The sequence below is a fragment of the Dendropsophus ebraccatus genome, chromosome 1 (genome assembly GCF_027789765.1).
Source record: "Dendropsophus ebraccatus isolate aDenEbr1 chromosome 1, aDenEbr1.pat, whole genome shotgun sequence".
NCBI classification, from domain to species: Eukaryota; Metazoa; Chordata; class Amphibia; order Anura; family Hylidae; genus Dendropsophus; species Dendropsophus ebraccatus.
Genome location: NC_091454.1, coordinates 120,071,260 through 120,090,082, shown reverse-complemented (window position 1 = coordinate 120,090,082; position 18,823 = coordinate 120,071,260). Strand labels below are relative to the sequence as shown.

At 43.6% G+C, this 18,823-nt stretch overlaps 1 protein-coding gene across 2 annotated transcripts in view; it reads right to left on the bottom strand.

The window, feature by feature from the left end:
* Positions 1-18,823, bottom strand: part of RELN (reelin) — a 524,687-nt gene that overhangs the window by 199,766 nt on the left and 306,098 nt on the right. For both annotated transcript variants that reach the window (XM_069977829.1, XM_069977836.1), the window contains exons 11-13: positions 14,117-14,262; positions 1,730-1,881; positions 94-206 (exon numbers count right to left, since the gene is read on the bottom strand). In XM_069977829.1, the coding sequence (XP_069833930.1) occupies positions 94-206; positions 1,730-1,881; positions 14,117-14,262 (411 nt within the window). The remainder of the gene's footprint in view (positions 1-93; positions 207-1,729; positions 1,882-14,116; positions 14,263-18,823) is intronic.

Sequence of the window (18,823 nt, the reverse complement as noted above, 5' to 3'; positions counted from 1 at the left end):
TGTTTCATTTTTATCAGAAATCTCCTTAAAATTTAACTTCTGAAGTATATCTTCCCCTCCAGTCTTACCTAGGTGCTTTTGTTATATATTTACCTTGTAGGATGAATAGGAGAGCTTATCCATTACAAAATGGTCTTTCCTACCATCAACCTGTGCATAAAGGACAACATCATTTTCATGGGATTCTCCTGGGCTGCAAAGTCCACCTATGATATGATGACATGATGATATGATGATGAAATAAATTCAAATTGTATATATAAAAAAAAGTCATATTCAAATAATTTGGCACCAAAGTAGCTGAACACAAAAGCAATATAGATAATTGTATATGTTTTTAACTGTACATAACTGCTCCAAACCTTTAGGGTAGCTTCACACGTACCGTATCGCAGAGAGATTTGACCTAATGAATGAACTCAGCATCAAATCTGCACCATCAAATCTGCTGTGGATCCGCAGCAGAAAATCAGCTGCGATACGGTACGTGTGAAGCTACACGCAAAGGAGATTACAGATAAAATCCAACCAACAGAAAATAACGTAAACATATAAATATGCCAATGATCATGCTAGGTTATCTGCTGAGTAATGTGCATTTTTTGCAGTGTAACTTGCATATTATAATAAGTGGAAATCATTCACTTTTCACTTACAATATTTACAACATTTTTAATTTCAAAAGCTTAATTTTAAATGCTCAAGTGAAGTACCATTCTTGTCTTTTTTACATGTGACATCACCAGATCCTAAAGAGGTTAGGCAACCTAGGTAGTTTTAGCAAAAAGTGGATGCTCCTAGCATTATCATGCTAGGGCAGCATGTATACCATGTCAAAGATAGGAACACTCATAAATGATAAGGGATGAGCACACCAGCTGTAAAGCTTCCAACCAGATGTGTTTTTCAATGTGCACTGTAACTTGAAAGGTTTCAACGTCTCCACTGTATGACCGTAAAGTGTGCAGCATTTACAGCAATCTTGTTTAATGGTGTTTTTGGTATATTTTTTTTTCTGAAAGGGAGGGGAGAGGTGTCAGATAGGCTGCCACTGGACAACCAAGAATAGGACAGGAAGGACACAGACCAGCGTTTAAGGTGTAAAACATTAAACAAAGACAAGACAGACAAAACGCCAAGAATTGGTTGTTTTGGGCAAATGTAGTACAGAATACAAAAGTCAGAATTTAAAAGAGCAGTCGGAAGTACAAGAGTCGAAAACAGAATAACAATATATAGAGCAAAGACTACTTGACAAACAAACACTTTATAGAAGGCCAGTGACCTGGTCCAGCCCATGATTGGACCAGGCACACAGAACACAGACTGACAAAGCAAAGGATCAGTGGAAAGGTAGGATGTCAGTTACAAGCAAAACAAAGGTTATATCTGTTCAATGACCAGAGGAAGCTTAGCAGGAAAGAGATGGGTGTGGAGGACAATCAATTTATCAGAGCAGAAGGAATGAGCTGTGTTCAGACTGGTACAAATGAAACACTGAATTCAAATGCTAAATCATGGTTAAGAGCGCAGTCTTGTCCTTATAATACAAAATGAGGACCACATTGAGGTCCAAACAGGCACAGGCATGACAAGAGGATGATTTTTTTGTATCTCCTTGATGATTTTAGGTTGGATGTTTTATGGAATACGTACTGATACAGCAAAGGAGTGATCAACAGAAGATAAAAGAATCTAAACAGAAGATTGTAACTTTTGTCTAACTTACCCATAATGAAATAAAATCTCAGGTTTCCATAACCAGTAGTATCCATATAAGGAGTACATAATTTTCTTTCTCCATCTTTCATAAATACAAGAGAAGAGCCTGATTCTATTGTTCCACATTCAGTACCAATGACAGCTCCGGAAATTTCCCACCTGGTAACAGACAGACATCACAGTGGGGGAATAAACGTGCAGAATATATATGGCAATTATTTAGACAATTATATTTGCATAAGAATGAGTACTCAAAAAACAATTATGTTAGAAAGGGTGCTGGAAATGCTGATGCTGACGTTAGATATTTTAGTTTAACCTTATAGAGACCAGCTAGTTTTGGCTTCAAGTAGGTTGATGTATCTTTATGAGGGCTTTTTTTTTTCAACTTTACAGTTATACTACTTCAGGGTACACATAATTTATTGATTAACTAGAGGAAATAAAAAGAAAATAGCAATTGTGTTTTGCCTTTCTTATGTAATTAATTTTGCCCATTTGCTATGCTTCATAAATAACATGTTACCTTTTTGCTGTGGGTCGGTAGTATTACAGCTATATCAAAATTCGATATTTCTTTATGTTTTGCTACTTTTAAATAAAAATATTACATATTAATTGTTATAATTTTAAAAGTTTTTTTGTAAGGAAAAAGAGAACATTGGCACCAAGTAAACAAATAATATGGGAGAAAGAATATATTAAGAAGTGAGGTACTCCACCCAGGCTTCCCCCCCTCCCCTGTGTCTGCTGTGTCTGTCTGTTTATGTGTTTATGTTATCGGTTAAAGTGACCAATGCATCCCTGCAGCAAAGAAGCTGATATCTCCTCAAGTTGTAGCCCTTAGACCCCTGCTCTACATCTACTTCTCTAGGCGCATAATTGTTTTCTTTACTGTTTACTTGATCGGTGGTTAACTGATTTGTTGTCTATTTGCCGATACTTTTTCCTTTCTTGTAACTACTGCTCTTGAAAATGGAACCTTAAATAAACAATGTTTTAAAAAAAGAAGTGAGGTACTGTATCAAGATAGTTTAACCCCCTTAAAGACCAGCAAAATTTTAGGACTCTAAAACTTAATGCCCAAGACCCATTTTTTGTAGCTGACCTGTCCCACTTTATGTGGCAATAACTTTGTGATGCTTTACCTTATCTAAGTGATTCTAAGATTCAGAGTAATTCTGAAAAGATATTTTAAGATTTCTGTATATAAGCAACTTTCTACTTTCTGTGCCTCTGGAAGATTAAAAAGTAGCCTGATTAAATAGTTTGCATATACAGAAAAAGAAAAAGAAAGTAAGGCCAATAGCGGTGTCCAGAGTATGAAATAGCAAACTATTCAGATGCTTTTCAAATTGATAACAACTACAAGTAGCTATATATGTGTGCAGCAGAAAGGATACTGTATGGAAAGATAATGCATTTCACACTGTTGAACCCTTTGTTGAATAGGGCTAACTATATATGGTTTTGAAGGTAATTTGCCAGTAAGGTTTGGAAATGTGGCACATTAGGACTCTGTTGAGGAAATCCCTACTTAAGAAGGTCCAGTCGACTTATTTCCAAAGGCTACTGGTGCTCAAGGATTGGCCAAGTTGGTATACAGAGTGTACAACAGGATGCTTCCTTCGGTTTGCCTAGGCTTGTTGTCCTCTCCTATGGGAATGGCCTATAGAGCTTTTTTTTTACTTTAGAGTCAGGGACCAAAATACTTTATTTCTAGTTAGCTTAGTGGTCAGGTAGTACACATGGAATCAGGCTCTCACTGGGGACCATGGAATTTCCAAGTGGGCCCTGAGGCAGAGTGGGTATCTGGGCCACCCACAGCACAGAGTGGCTAAGTAGGCTCTCAAAGGAGCCTGGAAGCTGCAAGTAGTCCTTTAACTTTATGCACTGCTGATGAGTACTTGCAGTTAAATGAGGCACTGGGATTGATAAAGTGAAAAGCCATTGACTTCCTGCTTTGCTAATCACTCTTGTGGCTGCAGCCAGCATAATGCCTCTGGCCATAAGAGGTTGCTCCATGCTTCAGTGCTCCAGAGCAATAGTGACCTAACTTGTAATCTTTCACGGCAGGGAGAGGAGACACCAGAGGACTGCGGCATGGCAGCGGAGTGAGTATGACCTTTTTTTTTATATTATACAAAGGGATGCCTACATGGTGGGTACTATCTAAGAGAAGGAGGAGTTAACTAACACGGGGGTTACCTATAGGGAAATGCCTAATGGGAAGGGTGGCTAACTAAAAACAAAGAAAATTATTAACATAATAAGATGACCTGGTCCATCTACTGTATCTAGTCTGCCCTTTTAGTATTTCTTTTTTTATTATCTTTAGATCCTCCAGACTACACAGATTTAGATCCTTATAGCGAATGTGCAGTTTGCTAACTGAATTTTTTCCCCCTACCTTGTCGGCAACGGTGCAGGGATCACGGTGGCGCAGTCCATTTTTTTTAAAATGCTGCCCGTTTTCTGTGCTTGGCATTGGTATTCTTCATGTGCACGACCCACTGTAAGCAACTCCCCCAGTGTAATGTTATTCTCTCCCCTCTGTAATGCGCCTCCATTAGACTAAAGCCTGGCTGCGATATCTCGTTCCCTCGGTGATGGGGCCAGGCTTGATTTTTCTTTTTTTGAAGCATTTCCATCATCATTATTACTACTACAGATGTCAAGATAACTGGCCTGTACAACATTGGCCATTCTCCAATCATCAGGAACAGCAGGGATTGGTTATAGAGATCAGTCAGGGGTGCAGCACTCACAGATCTGAATTCTTTAAGAACTCAGGGGTAGACCAGAGTAGGCATCCCCCTATTACCTACAGGGGGATGCCTACATAGGAAAAACTTCATACTGGGAATGGGGGGCTTACTACTGGTGGGTGGGGGAGATTAGCTACATAGGGTACTGCCATCTGGGGGGCTACCTGCAGAGAGTGGACTTCTATCTGGATGCAGAGTGGGGGACCTGACTACAATATGGGTGCACTTAGGGGCCTAACTAGTGTATGGGGGCACAGAGGAGACCTAAACACTATATGAGGGCAGGGCACAGGGAGCCCCTATAATATAGAGAGGCACAGAGTGACCTAACTACTATATGGGCGCATAGTGAGGCCTTACTACTATGTGTGGGGTACAGTGGGCACCTATACTATATGGAGGCACAAAGGAACCTAACTACTATATGAATGTACAGAGGAGGCCTAATTACGATATTGAGGGGCAAAGAGAGTTCTAACTACTATATGCAAAACTATAAACTTATACTGTCTGCAGCTCTCAGGATATTCTGGGATTTGAAGGGGAACAGACAACTTAAGGGGTTTTCTTCTCAGCATACCCAGAGAGCTTCACAAGTGCTAGGCATCTAAGATTGTGATTAGGCTAAAAGTTCGATATTCACAAGGAAGTTGTAATCACAGATCTTGTCTTTGGAGGGGTTCTTCCTTTAAAGTGCATTTGCCTGCTGTCTCACTTCTTGGTGGAATCATGAATCCACAACATAATGAACATAGTGCAAATCTGCAGACAGGGACATCTGCAGACAGCCTTGAAAGTTTCTGGCCCCCAGCTGGCGCTGCAGTGCTAAAGGCACTGGTGCATGAGGGGGCCTGATGTGGTAATGGACCAGCCCCCCTGGGCTGGCCTGACTGGCAGCACCTGATGGCCAACAGGGCCTCTCAGGTGCTGTGCCAATCACTCTTGAGGCCACAGGCAGCATTATGCCTCCAACCACAAGAGTTCACTCCTACCCTCCCAGAGCTGTAGCGGTGGATGGAATTATAATAGATCCCTATGGAACTTCTGGTGCAGTAATGATCGAAAATTCCGTAGGGATCCATTATAATCCCATGCACTGCTACTTGAGCAGTAAGACAGAGATGAAGAGGCAGAGCGAGCGGTGCTGCACGTGTCTGTCATTCTAATGATCGGCAGGGGACTCCGCACCCGGAACCCGAGCAATACAAACCTCTGACATGTCGCTATGTCAGAAGTTAGTTTAAATAATAGGTACCCCTTAAGGGAGTAAAAGCACTAGACAATAACACTAGTATATTTATCTCTACTTGTCAAACGGGTCAAATATACAGATCATGTGCACATAGTTGCAAGGTGTTTATTTCTAATTAACATATTGTTTATTTATTTAAAATTCATTATTATGGTCTGAGAAATACCTGATATGAGAAACAGTAGTTACAAATAGCATTTAACATAGGTATTATATCATGTTGAGACTACTTAAGTACTAATTGGGTTATATCTCATTACAGCATTACTGTCAATTTAATCAATCTGACTGATTACAGGAAATAAGTTCTATAGACTATAACGGTGGCCGCATGCTTCACCTAGCTATGGCTAAGGGCAGTATTGCACCAACAGATTATCTGACAGATTTTTTTTTTTTTTACCAAAGCCAGGAATGGACTATACACATAGAAAAGGTCATAAAAAGACTGAGATTTCTCCTCTCTTCAAATCCATTCCTAGCTTTGGCTTAAAAAAATCTGTCAGATAATCTGTTGGTGTAATAGGACCCTAACAATTGAAGGGGTCTCAGCACTGAGAGCCATACACATCTTAAAGGGAAACTATGAGCAGATTCATGCATATAAACCTGCTGATATGTATCTTTAGTAGCAGAGCAGCATGTCAGTTGCAAGTTAAATGACAGTAACACTTTAAAATAGACAGCAATCTAAGTTACATGTTCTTCCTCCACCTGACTAATAGTAAAAGGGCAGACTAGATGGACCCAGTGGTCTTTTTCTGCCAACAATCTAACCAACTAAAAATCTATTATAATATGAAAGACATTAATGTTATGATCTATTTCTTTTTATTGCATTTTTCCATCATTGTTTAATTTTTTTGCCATGTACTTGTCACGGCCGCGGCGGCGTCCCGCGTTCCGGGCCGCCGCCGCGACCGCTTCCTGCCCCATGCAGCAGCCGGTGTCCATAGTCGGGGACCCGGCGCTGCTATCACCTCGGCCCCGGGGGGCGCCTCACCTCTCCACGCTCCTGTCTCCCGCTGTGCCGGCCGGCGCGCGCGTCCCCGCCTCCTAGGGCGCGCGCGCGCCGGCTGTCTCAGATTTAAAGGGGCAGTGCGCTCCTAATTGGTAGTTGCACCTAATCACTCCCCTATAAATCCCAGCATGCCCTGTCCCCTGGGTTGGAGCCTCTACATGCTTCCCATAGCGTTTGGCCCAGCTCCCTGTTGTTCCTGTGTCCTGTCCGTTACCTGGTCCCAAGTCCCTGTTCCTGAGTCCTGTCCGTTACCTGGTCCCAAGTCCCTGTTCCTGAGTCCTGTCCGTTACCTGGTCCCAAGTCCCTGTTCCTGGTTCCTGTTTCCCTGTCACTCCACCTGTTCCCGTGTCCAGCCTGTCACGTGCGCCCTCACCTGCAGACCATTGCCTGTGCCATCTCCTGCCACGCCTCGCCTGCCGACACCAGCAACCAAGCCAGGGGTAGCGACCTGGGGGTCGCCTGCCGCAGCAAGTCCATCCCGCCTTGCGGCGGGCTCTGGTGAAAACCAGCGGCCCCTTAGACTCCGCTCCCTGGTGAGGTTTGTGCCATCGCTGGTGCCGGTCCAGTGGATCCACTACTCCAGGCGTTACAGTAGGCTCCAACCATGGATCCCGGCGAGGTGCCTGATCTCCGTGATGTCGCCAGAGTGGTCACTCAGCAGGCGCAACAAATCCAGAAGCAGTCACAGCAGATCCAGCAACTCACTGCCGCCTTACAGCAGCAGACTACTGCCCAGCGCACACCACCTCCTGACGCTTCTTCTTCACTCCGACTGGCCCTCCCAAGCAAGTACTCTGGGGACTCTAAGTTGTGCAGAGGATTCTTGACTCAGTGCACCATGCACATTGAACTTTTGAGTAGTCAGTTTTCCACCGAGCGCTCTAAAGTGGCTTTCATCATCAGCCTATTAGAAGGTAGAGCCCTGGCCTGGGCCACGCCACTGTGGGACCGTGATGATCCAGTTGCTGCCAATCTCCGGGCCTTCCTATTCGAGTTTCGCTCCGTCTTTGAGGAACCTGCCCGTGCTTCTTCAGCCGAGACTGCTCTCCTCAACCTCTCTCAAGGCAGCTCCTCTGTTGGTGACTACGCCATCCAGTTCCGCACCCTGGCAGCCGAATTGGACTGGAACGAGGCCGCCCTATTGGCCACCTTCAAGAAGGGCCTGTCTAGTCGTGTGAGAGACGTGCTCGCTGCCCGAGACCTGCCTACCTCCCTGAACGAACTCATTCTACTGGCCACCCGAGTTGATACTCGTTTTTCGGAGAGGGAGGAGGAGGTTCGGCATGAACATTTACTAACCCGTTCCCGTCGCCATCCCCAGCTGGCGCCGGTTTTCCAGAATCCTGACCTTTCGATGTCCCAACCCTCTCCTGAGATTCCTATGCAGGTGGAACGGGCTCACCTGACGCCTGATGAAAGAATCCGGCGCCTGGAGCAGAATCTCTGTCTCTATTGCGGTGGTTCCGATCACTTCCGGCTGGGATGTCCCCTACGTCCCCAAACATCCGGAGAATGCTCGCACCTAGGTCCGGTGGGACAGGTGTCCCTAGGTGTGAATGCCACCATTCCAAGTCTGTCTATGCCAGTTTCCATCCGGACTCTCTCAGGACGAAATCATCAGACTACTGCCTTCCTCGATTCTGGGTCAGCAGGCAGTTTTATTGCGGCAATATTGGTCCAAAGATGGCGGCTACCCGTGACCCGACTAGCCAGGCCCCTGTCTATCTCCTCGGTCACAGGCGAAATTCTTACCGACCGTGTGTACTACCAGACCGCACCTTTAGTCCTCCAGGTGGGTCCTTTACATCAAGAAGAGATATCCTTCTACGTCCTGCCCCATTCTTCCCCCGCGGTCCTCCTGGGACTCCCGTGGCTGCAAGAACATGCCCCTCAACTGGACTGGAGAACCGGGGAGATTCTCAGTTGGGGTCAGGACTGTTCCAACCAGTGTCTCAGGTCACCTCAGACCAAGTGTACTATGTCGTTTCCTGTCCCAGCCAAGCCTCTACCCGACCTACCGGCAGAAGACCAAGACTCGGCGGATGCCTTCTCTGCCGAGGTGTACCCTCTCTCCGTACCCAAGACTAAGGTCGTGTCCTCTCACCACCGGGAGAACTTACAGAAGGTCCTCGTCCACAGACCCACAGTCCCTTGCCATGTTTTACCGCCTGATCGCCTAGCACCAGTCGTCACCTCCTCGCTTCAGAGAGTACCCCCCGGAAAGACTCATGTTCACCCTGCGCTTCGAAGAGGTATTTTGAAGTGGGGTCATTCCTCGTTGGAGGCCGGGCACCCTGGAGTCCGTAAGACCGGCCAACGGATCTCTCGCCACTACTGGTGGCCTAGTCTGTTTCAAGATGTCAAAGACTTTGTGGCTTCCTGTGCCATCTGCAGGCAAGAAAGAGGGGGAGGCCAAAGGGGGGGGTACTGTCACGGCCGCGGCGGCGTCCCGCGTTCCGGGCCGCCGCCGCGACCGCTTCCTGCCCCATGCAGCAGCCGGTGTCCATAGTCGGGGACCCGGCGCTGCTATCACCTCGGCCCCGGGGGGCGCCTCACCTCTCCACGCTCCTGTCTCCCGCTGTGCCGGCCGGCGCGCGCGTCCCCGCCTCCTAGGGCGCGCGCGCGCGCCGGCTGTCTCAGATTTAAAGGGGCAGTGCGCTCCTAATTGGTAGTTGCACCTAATCACTCCCCTATAAATCCCAGCATGCCCTGTCCCCTGGGTTGGAGCCTCTACATGCTTCCCATAGCGTTTGGCCCAGCTCCCTGTTGTTCCTGTGTCCTGTCCGTTACCTGGTCCCAAGTCCCTGTTCCTGAGTCCTGTCCGTTACCTGGTCCCAAGTCCCTGTTCCTGAGTCCTGTTTCCCTGTCACTCCACCTGTTCCCGTGTCCAGCCTGTCACGTGCGCCCTCACCTGCAGACCATTGCCTGTGCCATCTCCTGCCACGCCTCGCCTGCCGACACCAGCAACCAAGCCAGGGGTAGCGACCTGGGGGTCGCCTGCCGCAGCAAGTCCATCCCGCCTTGCGGCGGGCTCTGGTGAAAACCAGCGGCCCCTTAGACTCCGCTCCCTGGTGAGGTTTGTGCCATCGCTGGTGCCGGTCCAGTGGATCCACTACTCCAGGCGTTACAGTACTGTAAGGGTAAGCACTGAAAAGGGCTCTTACACATTTTCCAGGTAGAAAACAGATATATGTGATAATTGAAAATAATTTCTTATGTAAAGTAGTGCTGTAAGATGTAGTATTGTGTCCTCTTTAGCCAACCTCAGATAATGTCTTTTTTGACATATGACCTAGAGTTGCAGGTATTATTGAAGCTTTTATTGAGCTTTCACATGTCTACTGTATATAATTTAAGTATGAGTTAATGACAACCAGGGCTACTCTATACACAGCACTACTACATAATTTCCAAGTCACAGCTCTAAGTGACATTTAAATCGCTCTGTGGAGGAAGGGAATAGCCCACTGGGAAATGAAGCTCTTCAAGAATACTACAGTTGAAATAAATGCTTGATTTACTTGACAGACAATTAAGTTCACTGACTATACATATGGTCCATTTACTCCAAATGAAGTACATGTCTCGCCACTCACCCAAACAATAACCTAGGATTATAATTTAGAACATCTCAGCAATGTACAAAACAATGCACCAAAAAATAGGTAGCTTATCAGTTCCTCTTATAGTTAACATTTCTTGAAAGTTAACTGTAGAAAGCACACAGCTAGAAGACAGTTTTCACTCTGAGATAAAAAATAATAATTATATTGCAAAAAATAAATGTTAACTATATATTAAAGTGTCACTGTCGTTACCACTTTAAAACCTAAATCAACAGTAGATGTGATATAAAGCAAGTTTGCAATTTACATTCATTATTTTTTTTTATCATGTTATCTTGGAAAACACCACACTTCCTGTGTCCTGACTGTGTTCTGTGTTTTTTCAAAGAGTCTAAACACAGGAAGTCCAGTGTCTCCTGGGTCATTTGAGCGCTCACAGAGAGAAGGCAGTCATTTGACTGATGGATACATTGAGCGTTGACTCCCTGTACTGGCCTGAATTTAGTCTCTTTTTCTCAACCAGCACAAGTCAGAAAATCTGCCTTCAGGAGACTGGACTTTGATTTCTGGTAAGTTCAGCTTTGTTTTACAGCATGATAAAAAAAAAAGTAAAAATAAATAATGAATGAATTTTGCAAACTTGCTTCATTTCACATATACTGTTGATTTACATTTTGAAAGTTATAACGACAGAAACAACTAAGGAAATATAAGGTCCTATTACACGAAACAATTATCAGTCGTACTTGGCCGATTACCAGCCGTTTCATTTGATAATCGTTTGACAGGTCATGTTAATAGACCACGATTGTGCATGTCGGCTGATCGTGGTCTTTCAACAAGTTAAAAAATCATGATCATGTTAGCGATGGTCTGCTTGGCGTTCCGTGTAATAGGAGCAGTGGCACCAGACTGCTGCTCTTTTCAATGGGATGCCCGGATGATCTAAGGATCATCTGGGTAGTCGCTGCCACAGCTTTCAGCACAATGTCAGCTTATTGTGGTCTTTCAACAAGTTGAAAAATCATGATCATGTCAGTAATGGTCTGCTGCTCGTCGATCCACGTAATAGATGCTGCCACACACTGCTTCACACTCATTCTCCTCTTCAGTGAGGATACAGGCAGCCCCATAGATTATAATAGAGCTGCATAAATTAAAGGAGAAGTCCGACAAAATTTTTTTATTAAAGTATTTTATTGCCCCCCCCCCCCCCAAAGTTAAACAAATCATCAATATACACTTATTACGGGAAATGCTTATAAAGTGCTTTTTTCCCAGCACTTATTACTGCATCAATGCTTCACTTCCTGGATAAAATGGTGATGTCACGACCCGACTCCCAGAGCGGTGCGAGCTGTGGCTGCTGGAAAGGATGATGGCAGGGGGACACTGAGGGACACAGGGCACTGGATGGACACTGAGCATCCCTCTGCCATCATCCTCTCCAGCAGCCACAGCTTGCACAGTTCTGGGAATCGGGTTGTGACATCACCATTTTATCCAGGAAGTGAAGCCTTGATGCTGTAGTAAGTGCAGGGGAAAAAGCACTGTATAAGCATTTCCCGTAATAAGTATATATTGGTAATTTGAATAACTTTTGGGGAGCAATACAATACTTTGACCCCTTGCCTCTGCAGCCTGTTTTGGCCCTAATGCCCGGGCCTATTTTTTTAAAATCTGACCTGTCTCTCTTTATGTAGTGATAACTCTGTGATGCTTTTAATTATTGCGGTTATTCTGGGATTGTTTTTTTCGTGGCATATTCCTCCTTATGTTAGTGGTATACTTTGGTTGACACATTCAGTAGTTTTTTTGTAAAAAAACACATTTGAGCAAAAACTTGAAAAATTTATGTTTCTTTACATTCAAAATTCTCTTTTTCTAAGAAAGATAGTCATGCCACATGAACTAATTATTACTGTAACATCTACAACATGTCTACTTTATGGTGACGTAATTTGGTGAACGTCCTTTTACTTGTTAGGATGTTAGAGGGCTTTGAAATTTTGCAGCAATTTTTCAAATTTTCAGGAAAATTTCAAATTCTGATTTTATTAGGGACCAGTTCAGTTCTGAAGTCAATTTGTGGGGCCTGTATGTTAGTTACCCCATAAATCCCTCCACTGTAAAAACTGCACCCCTCAAAGTATTCAAAGTAACATTTCATAAGTTTATTAACCCTTTAGGTGTTTCGTAGAAATTAAAGCAGGTTGGAGGAGAAAATTAAAATGTAAATTTTTTTGGCAGATATTCCATTTTAATCCATTTTTTTCTTCTAACATAGCAAATACTAACTGAGAAATGGAACTCAATATTTATTGCGCTTATTCCAATGTTTCTAGAAATCCCCTGTTGAATTTTGGGGCCTTTTTTTATTTCAGTTTTTTTTTTAGCCATTATACCATGTCACAGAGGCCTTGCGGTGGTACAATTAAAAAACACAATTTAGCAGCTTTTTTTAATCATTTTTTGTACACTGTTTACTATATGTCACATATGACATGTTATCGTTATTCGTCAGGTCGGTACGATTACAGTGATATCCATTTTATATAACTTTTGTTATAGTTTATAGCATTTATACTATAAAAACTGTTTGTGCATATTGTAAGAGCAGTAATATTTTTATTTTTTTTTACCAATGGAGTTATGTGAGGGCTTTTTTTTTTTGAGCCATAAGCTGACGTTTTTAGCGGTACACCTTTTGGGTACATGTGACGTTTTCTTCCTATATTTTTTAGGGGGCGGGATTAACAAATTTTTTTTCTTTTTTAGTTGTTTTTTTTTTTACGGCGGTAATCGGGCGCGATAATTAATGTAACGTGTTAATAGATAGGGTCATTATGGACAGGCCGATACCAAATATGTGTATTTTATTCATGGGGGATTATTTATAAAGGGGGTGGGGAATGTGCATATTTATTTATTTGTTTACATTTATTTAGTTAATTAATTTATTTATTTATTAAACTTATTTGTTTGTTTATTTATTTATGTATGTATTTGTGTGTGTGTTTAACTGTAACTTTTGCAGGTACCTCTATACTTTTTTACAGCACATGATCAGTGCTGTAATGTATGAAAGAGTGAATGAGCTGTCAGAACACTGACAGCTCATTCAAACGATCAGACCCCTGACTCAGTGCAGGGGCCTTACCGTTATAATCCATAGCAGCCCAGACACATTAAGCAGCGTCTGGGTTGCTATGGTATCTCCCCCGGAGCCGTGCAATAACTTGCGCTGCTCAGAGAGGGTAAAGGGGGGTCGGAGGGACCGTGGGACCGCAGCGCCTATGGGTTACTGCCTAGGGAAGGGGGGGTGCGGCTCCCCTCTGGGCAGTGGCAACGGGAGGAGGCTGTGTGACACAGCCTCCTCCTGCTACCTGATCGCCACTAGGGACAGCGGGGGGAGGCAGGGACAGCAGGATTTACCTGCTATACATGATGTTCCGGGAACGTCATTTTGCAGCAAGGAGTTAATAACAAATTTTGTCAAACTTCTCCTGCCAGTCAAAAAATGAGATACATTCTTACCACACTCTTACAAAGTTTTTTTTTAAGACTGGTACCCTTTAAAAAAACAATCCTTACAAGACATAAAGCATATGTTTACAGCAATGTTTGTAGGAGCTTGTACCTTATGGAGTTTTATATAAAATAAATAATTAAAAATATTAAATGAATAGGCTTAAACCACATAATGAATGTATACAACAGGAATGACTACCATTGATGTGTACATGTATCAAATGTTTTCATTTGTATTTGCGAGAAAAATGCTTACCCAGCTGGCTGATTTTCAAATTCTTCTGACCACTGATCCTGGATGTCTTCAGTAGATAAATCAATATCCCTTGTTGTGGCAAAGCTGAATTCGCTGCCCTCTGTGCCATGGAAGTAAATGGAGTTGCCATCTGATTGACAGCTATGCTATGGAGACAAGAACGAAACATGGCACTCTATAAAACTAGGTTGGTCTGAAGAGTTAGGCTATGTTCGAAATGACAGCCATTTTTATTGGACGGCCGTCATATAATGGCAATAAAACAGCCTTATTATATGAATAACATCATTTGTTTTAAAATAACAGCCATCATTTTTATGATGTGTGAACATAGCCTTAAAAAGATCTACATATAAAAATATAAAATCTGTCCATCTTTAAAATGTAAATGGGCTTTTATTTTAACCCCTTCATGCTGCAGCTAGTTTGGGCCTTATAGACCAAGCTAATGTTTTTCAAAATCTGACCAGTCTTACTTTATGTGGTTATGACTAGAGATGAGCGAACCGGGTTCGGGTTCGAGTCGATCCGAACCCGAACGTTCGGTATTTGATTAGCTGGGGCTGCTGAACTTGGATAAAGCTCTAAGGTTGTCTGGAAAACATGGATACAGCCAATGACTATATCCAAGTTTTCCACATAGCCTTAGGGCTTTACCCAAGTTCAGCAGCCACCCCTAATCAAATGCCGAAAGTTCGGGTTCGGATCGACTCGAGCATGCACGAGGTTCGCTCATCTCTAGTTATAACTCCATGATGCGTTAATGTATGCTAGCGATTCTGAGAAAAAAGAAACTACAAAAACTGTCGCTGAATTGCAAGATCCATAGCATTCTTATCTTTTGCATGGCGGAGCTGGTTTGGTGTTCAGATGTATAGTTTTCACTGATACCAAATAGGGAGTGAATTTACAGTACTAGTGAAACACTTTCCTAGACACAGCTGTTGACTTGCCACCCTGCTGCCTTTGAACTCTGTGCCGCTTCCCTCAGGATTGGATACAGCTTTTCCAGGCACCCTGAGCGGAGCGCCACAGAGTTCAAAGGCAGCAAGCTCACAAGCAGACAGCCGAGCCTTGCGACACACTTCACTTTGCTTTTACTGTAAATTTGCTCATCGATAACACCAAGTTTTACATATAATGACTTTTTGATCTCTTTTATGATTTTTTTCTGAGGCAGATTAACAATATAAAGTTCTGGTGCTGTTTTTATTTTTATTTATTTATTTTTTGACAGCGTGCTCCCTGAAATATAAATTATGGTAAATTGTTATGGACATGGCGATACCAAGCATGTATAGCTTTTTGTGGGTTTTTTATGTTTTATGTAACAGTTTATTTTGCATGGGGAATAAAATGTAATGTTATTGTTTGTAGGGGTATGGGCTATTTTATTATGTTTTATTTCACTATTTATTTTTTTTACTTCTACACTAGTGTACATTACCACTGATCTTCAGATCCCTGTAACAATGTTACAGGATTCAAGGATTCTTCTCCTCCCACTTTTTAATACTCAACATGGACAAAACAAAACTAATGATCTTTCCCCCATCTTGTTCCACCCCTCCATCTAATCTTTCAATGACAATCAATGGCTGCACTCTGTCTCCTATCCCCTAAGTCCACTGCCTTTGGGTCACCTTTGATTCTACCACTTTTTCAGACCCTAACTAGACTTCTGCCGCCTCCACCTCAAAAACATTTCACAAATCTGCTCTTTTCTCACCCCCGACACCACAAAACTGCTGGTGCATTCTCTCATTATTTCCTGCTTGGACTACTGCAACACCCTCCTCTCTGGCCTTCCATCTAACACCCTTGCTTCCCTCAAGTCTATTTTTAACCCTGCTGCCCCACTAATCAACATTTACCCTCTATCTGCCTCTGCCACTCCCCTCTGCCAATCCCTTCACTGGCTCCCCATTGCCCAACAAATTCATCTGATATGGTTGACCATGACATACAAGGCCATCCATAACCTCTCCTTTGCATGCATCCCTTATCTGATATCCTGCTACCAACCCTCACACATGCTCCCCTCTTGTTCATACAATAGCCTCCAAGATTTTTCCCAAGCCTCCCCCATACTCTCTACCCCAACACATCCACCATTAAAGGGGTAGTCCACCCAAAATTTTTTTCTTTCAAATCAACTGCTGCCATGAAGTGACAGAGATTTGTAATTTACTTCTATTAAAAAATCTCAAGCCTTCCAGTACTTATCAGCTGCTGTATGCCCAACAGGAAGTTGTATTATTTCCAGTCTGGAGAGCAGGAGGGGTTTTCTATGGGGATTTGCTCCTGCTTTGGACAGTTCCTGACATGGACAGAGGAGGCAACAGAGAGCACTGGGTCAGACAGGAAAGAAAACACCACTTCCTGCTGGACATACAGCAGCTAATAAGTACTGGAAGACTTAAGATTTTTTAATAGAAGTGAATTACAAATCTCTGTCACTTTATGGCACCAGTTGATTTGAAAGAAAAATCTTTTGGGTGGACTACCCCTTTAAGGCCTTTAAAAGGAACCTGAAAACCTATCTATATAAACTAGGCTGCACCCTGGATGCCTTTTGACTGGATGCCTTTTAGCTTCTGTCTCTCTTCCCCCACCTTGTACATTGTATGCCCTCACAGGTAGAGTTGATCAAACCTCGGTAAAATCCTAGGTTCGATCGAACTCAAACATTCACAAACTTTTCGCATTTGATTGCTGATGCCTTCCCAGTCCGTTGGGAAGGAGGAGAGTGCCCGGGTACAGCCTGGAATTTCGTGATTCAGCCTAGGTAATAGATCGAACGAATAGATCGATCGAACCTAGGATTTCCCGAGGTTCGATCAACTCTACTCACATGCAGGGTCCTCCATCCTTATTTACCAGTCAGCCATTTACCTTATTCATGTTACACGTTTTAATTTTGCAATATTCTGTTTGTCAACCCCCCCCCCCCCCCCCACACACACACACACAAACACCCATTACTTGTATAGCGGTCTGGAATCAAGGGCACTTATTTATAATAAAAATACAATACACTGCACTACCACTGTGGTGCAGTGTATTGTAAATTTTAGAATTGTGTTGACAGACAGTCTACACAGTCATGTCCCTTGCATGAATATGCAAAAATGTCAAAGGAGCCTCAGTTGAGAGTTTCAAAACAGGGGACTAGCCAGATAACCTTTCGGGGAAGGACCTAGCAAAAGGATGAGTCCTGTAAGACCACAAAAACAACCATATTAAGTGGACCTGTCAGATAATATCCAACATAATTCCGAATCTGAGGATAAGAAAAGGGAAATACAAAAGCCAGGTATCCATCCACATACAGCTGTTTCGGGGTGTTACCCCTCATAGGTGTGCAGTAGGATTCTGGCTAGGCGGGACCAGTCCCTACTAGGCGGCTAGTTAAAGCACTCAACACAGTGAAATCCTAGGTGCATTGCCCCCAGGAAACATAAATATGCAGAAAAGTCCCAGAGCCTCTGGCATGGCTGTGTAGAGGCAGCTCTGTGGTGCCCAACTGCCGTGATGATGTTATGCTGGTGGTTGGAATATAGCTCAGCCAGTGATGGTACAGCTGTGACGCCAGTGCTAGTTCAGCACACAGGTGGGGTGTTGCACCTGCTTTTATGTTATGGCTGGCTATATTGTTCCCCAATGGTCGGTGACCTGCTGGGTTGTGATGGGTCCCCTGGGCTCTTGTCACAGAGGTCCAGAGTGGGGAGATAACCCACCCGGACTGTCGGTACAGCCACCCACAGAAAGGGAAAAATAACCCAAGGAAGGTGTAGCCGGTGTGTGTAGGTACTGGTGCAATGATCACTGAGTCCCAGTAGAATAAATAAAGCGGTTTTACTGATAGTCTCTGATAATACAGGATAACTTGGCAATGGATAACTTCTATTATACAGACTTGAAGTGCTGAGGTAGAGTAGCAGTCTTAATTGTTGAGGAGAGTAGAGAAGTTTAGAGGACTCTGTCGGGATAGCCCTAACCCAAAGTAGTAGTGTGCTCTGCCGGAACTTGAGAGAAGAGTACTTGAAGAAGAATACAAGAGAGAGAAGAGAAGAATAGTTGTGCCCGTGTTTTGCTAAACCACGTTCTGCCCTTCAGTGTCGGGGTACTCATCCTATGAAGGTGACACAAGCCCCTAACTATGTTAGCTGGGCGAAGCTAAGTGTCCGAAGGTGTCCCGGATTCACCTGCGCTGCGAGATAGGCAAACGTTGGTTAGTGTTGCTTTGCTCTATCCGGGTCAGTTCCTCTGTCCTAGGATACTGCCCTGCACTATTAAGAGAAGTTCTCGGCGTGGGCTGGGGTGATCTCTGACATAGTGTCTTTAGTTATAGCTTGTAGAAAGAATGTCTAGCTCTGCCCTAACACTGTATATCTTTAATATACATAAATAACAATATAGGGGGAGATTTATCGCAGCCTGTGCAGAGGGGCAGAGGAGCAGGTGACCATAGCAACTAATAAGAGTGCTTTTTTCATTTTTAAAAAGGCCTCTAAAAATAAAAGCGTCACTGTCGCATTTTTTTTTTTTGCAGAAATTAATAGTCCAGGCGATTTTAAGAAACTTTGTGATTGGGTTTATTAGGCAAATATTCCATTATCTGCATTTAAAAAGCCTTTTCCCAGGTCCCCCCCCCTCTTTTCCATTCACTGCAAAATATCAGGAAATTGTGACTTGTTGCATCAG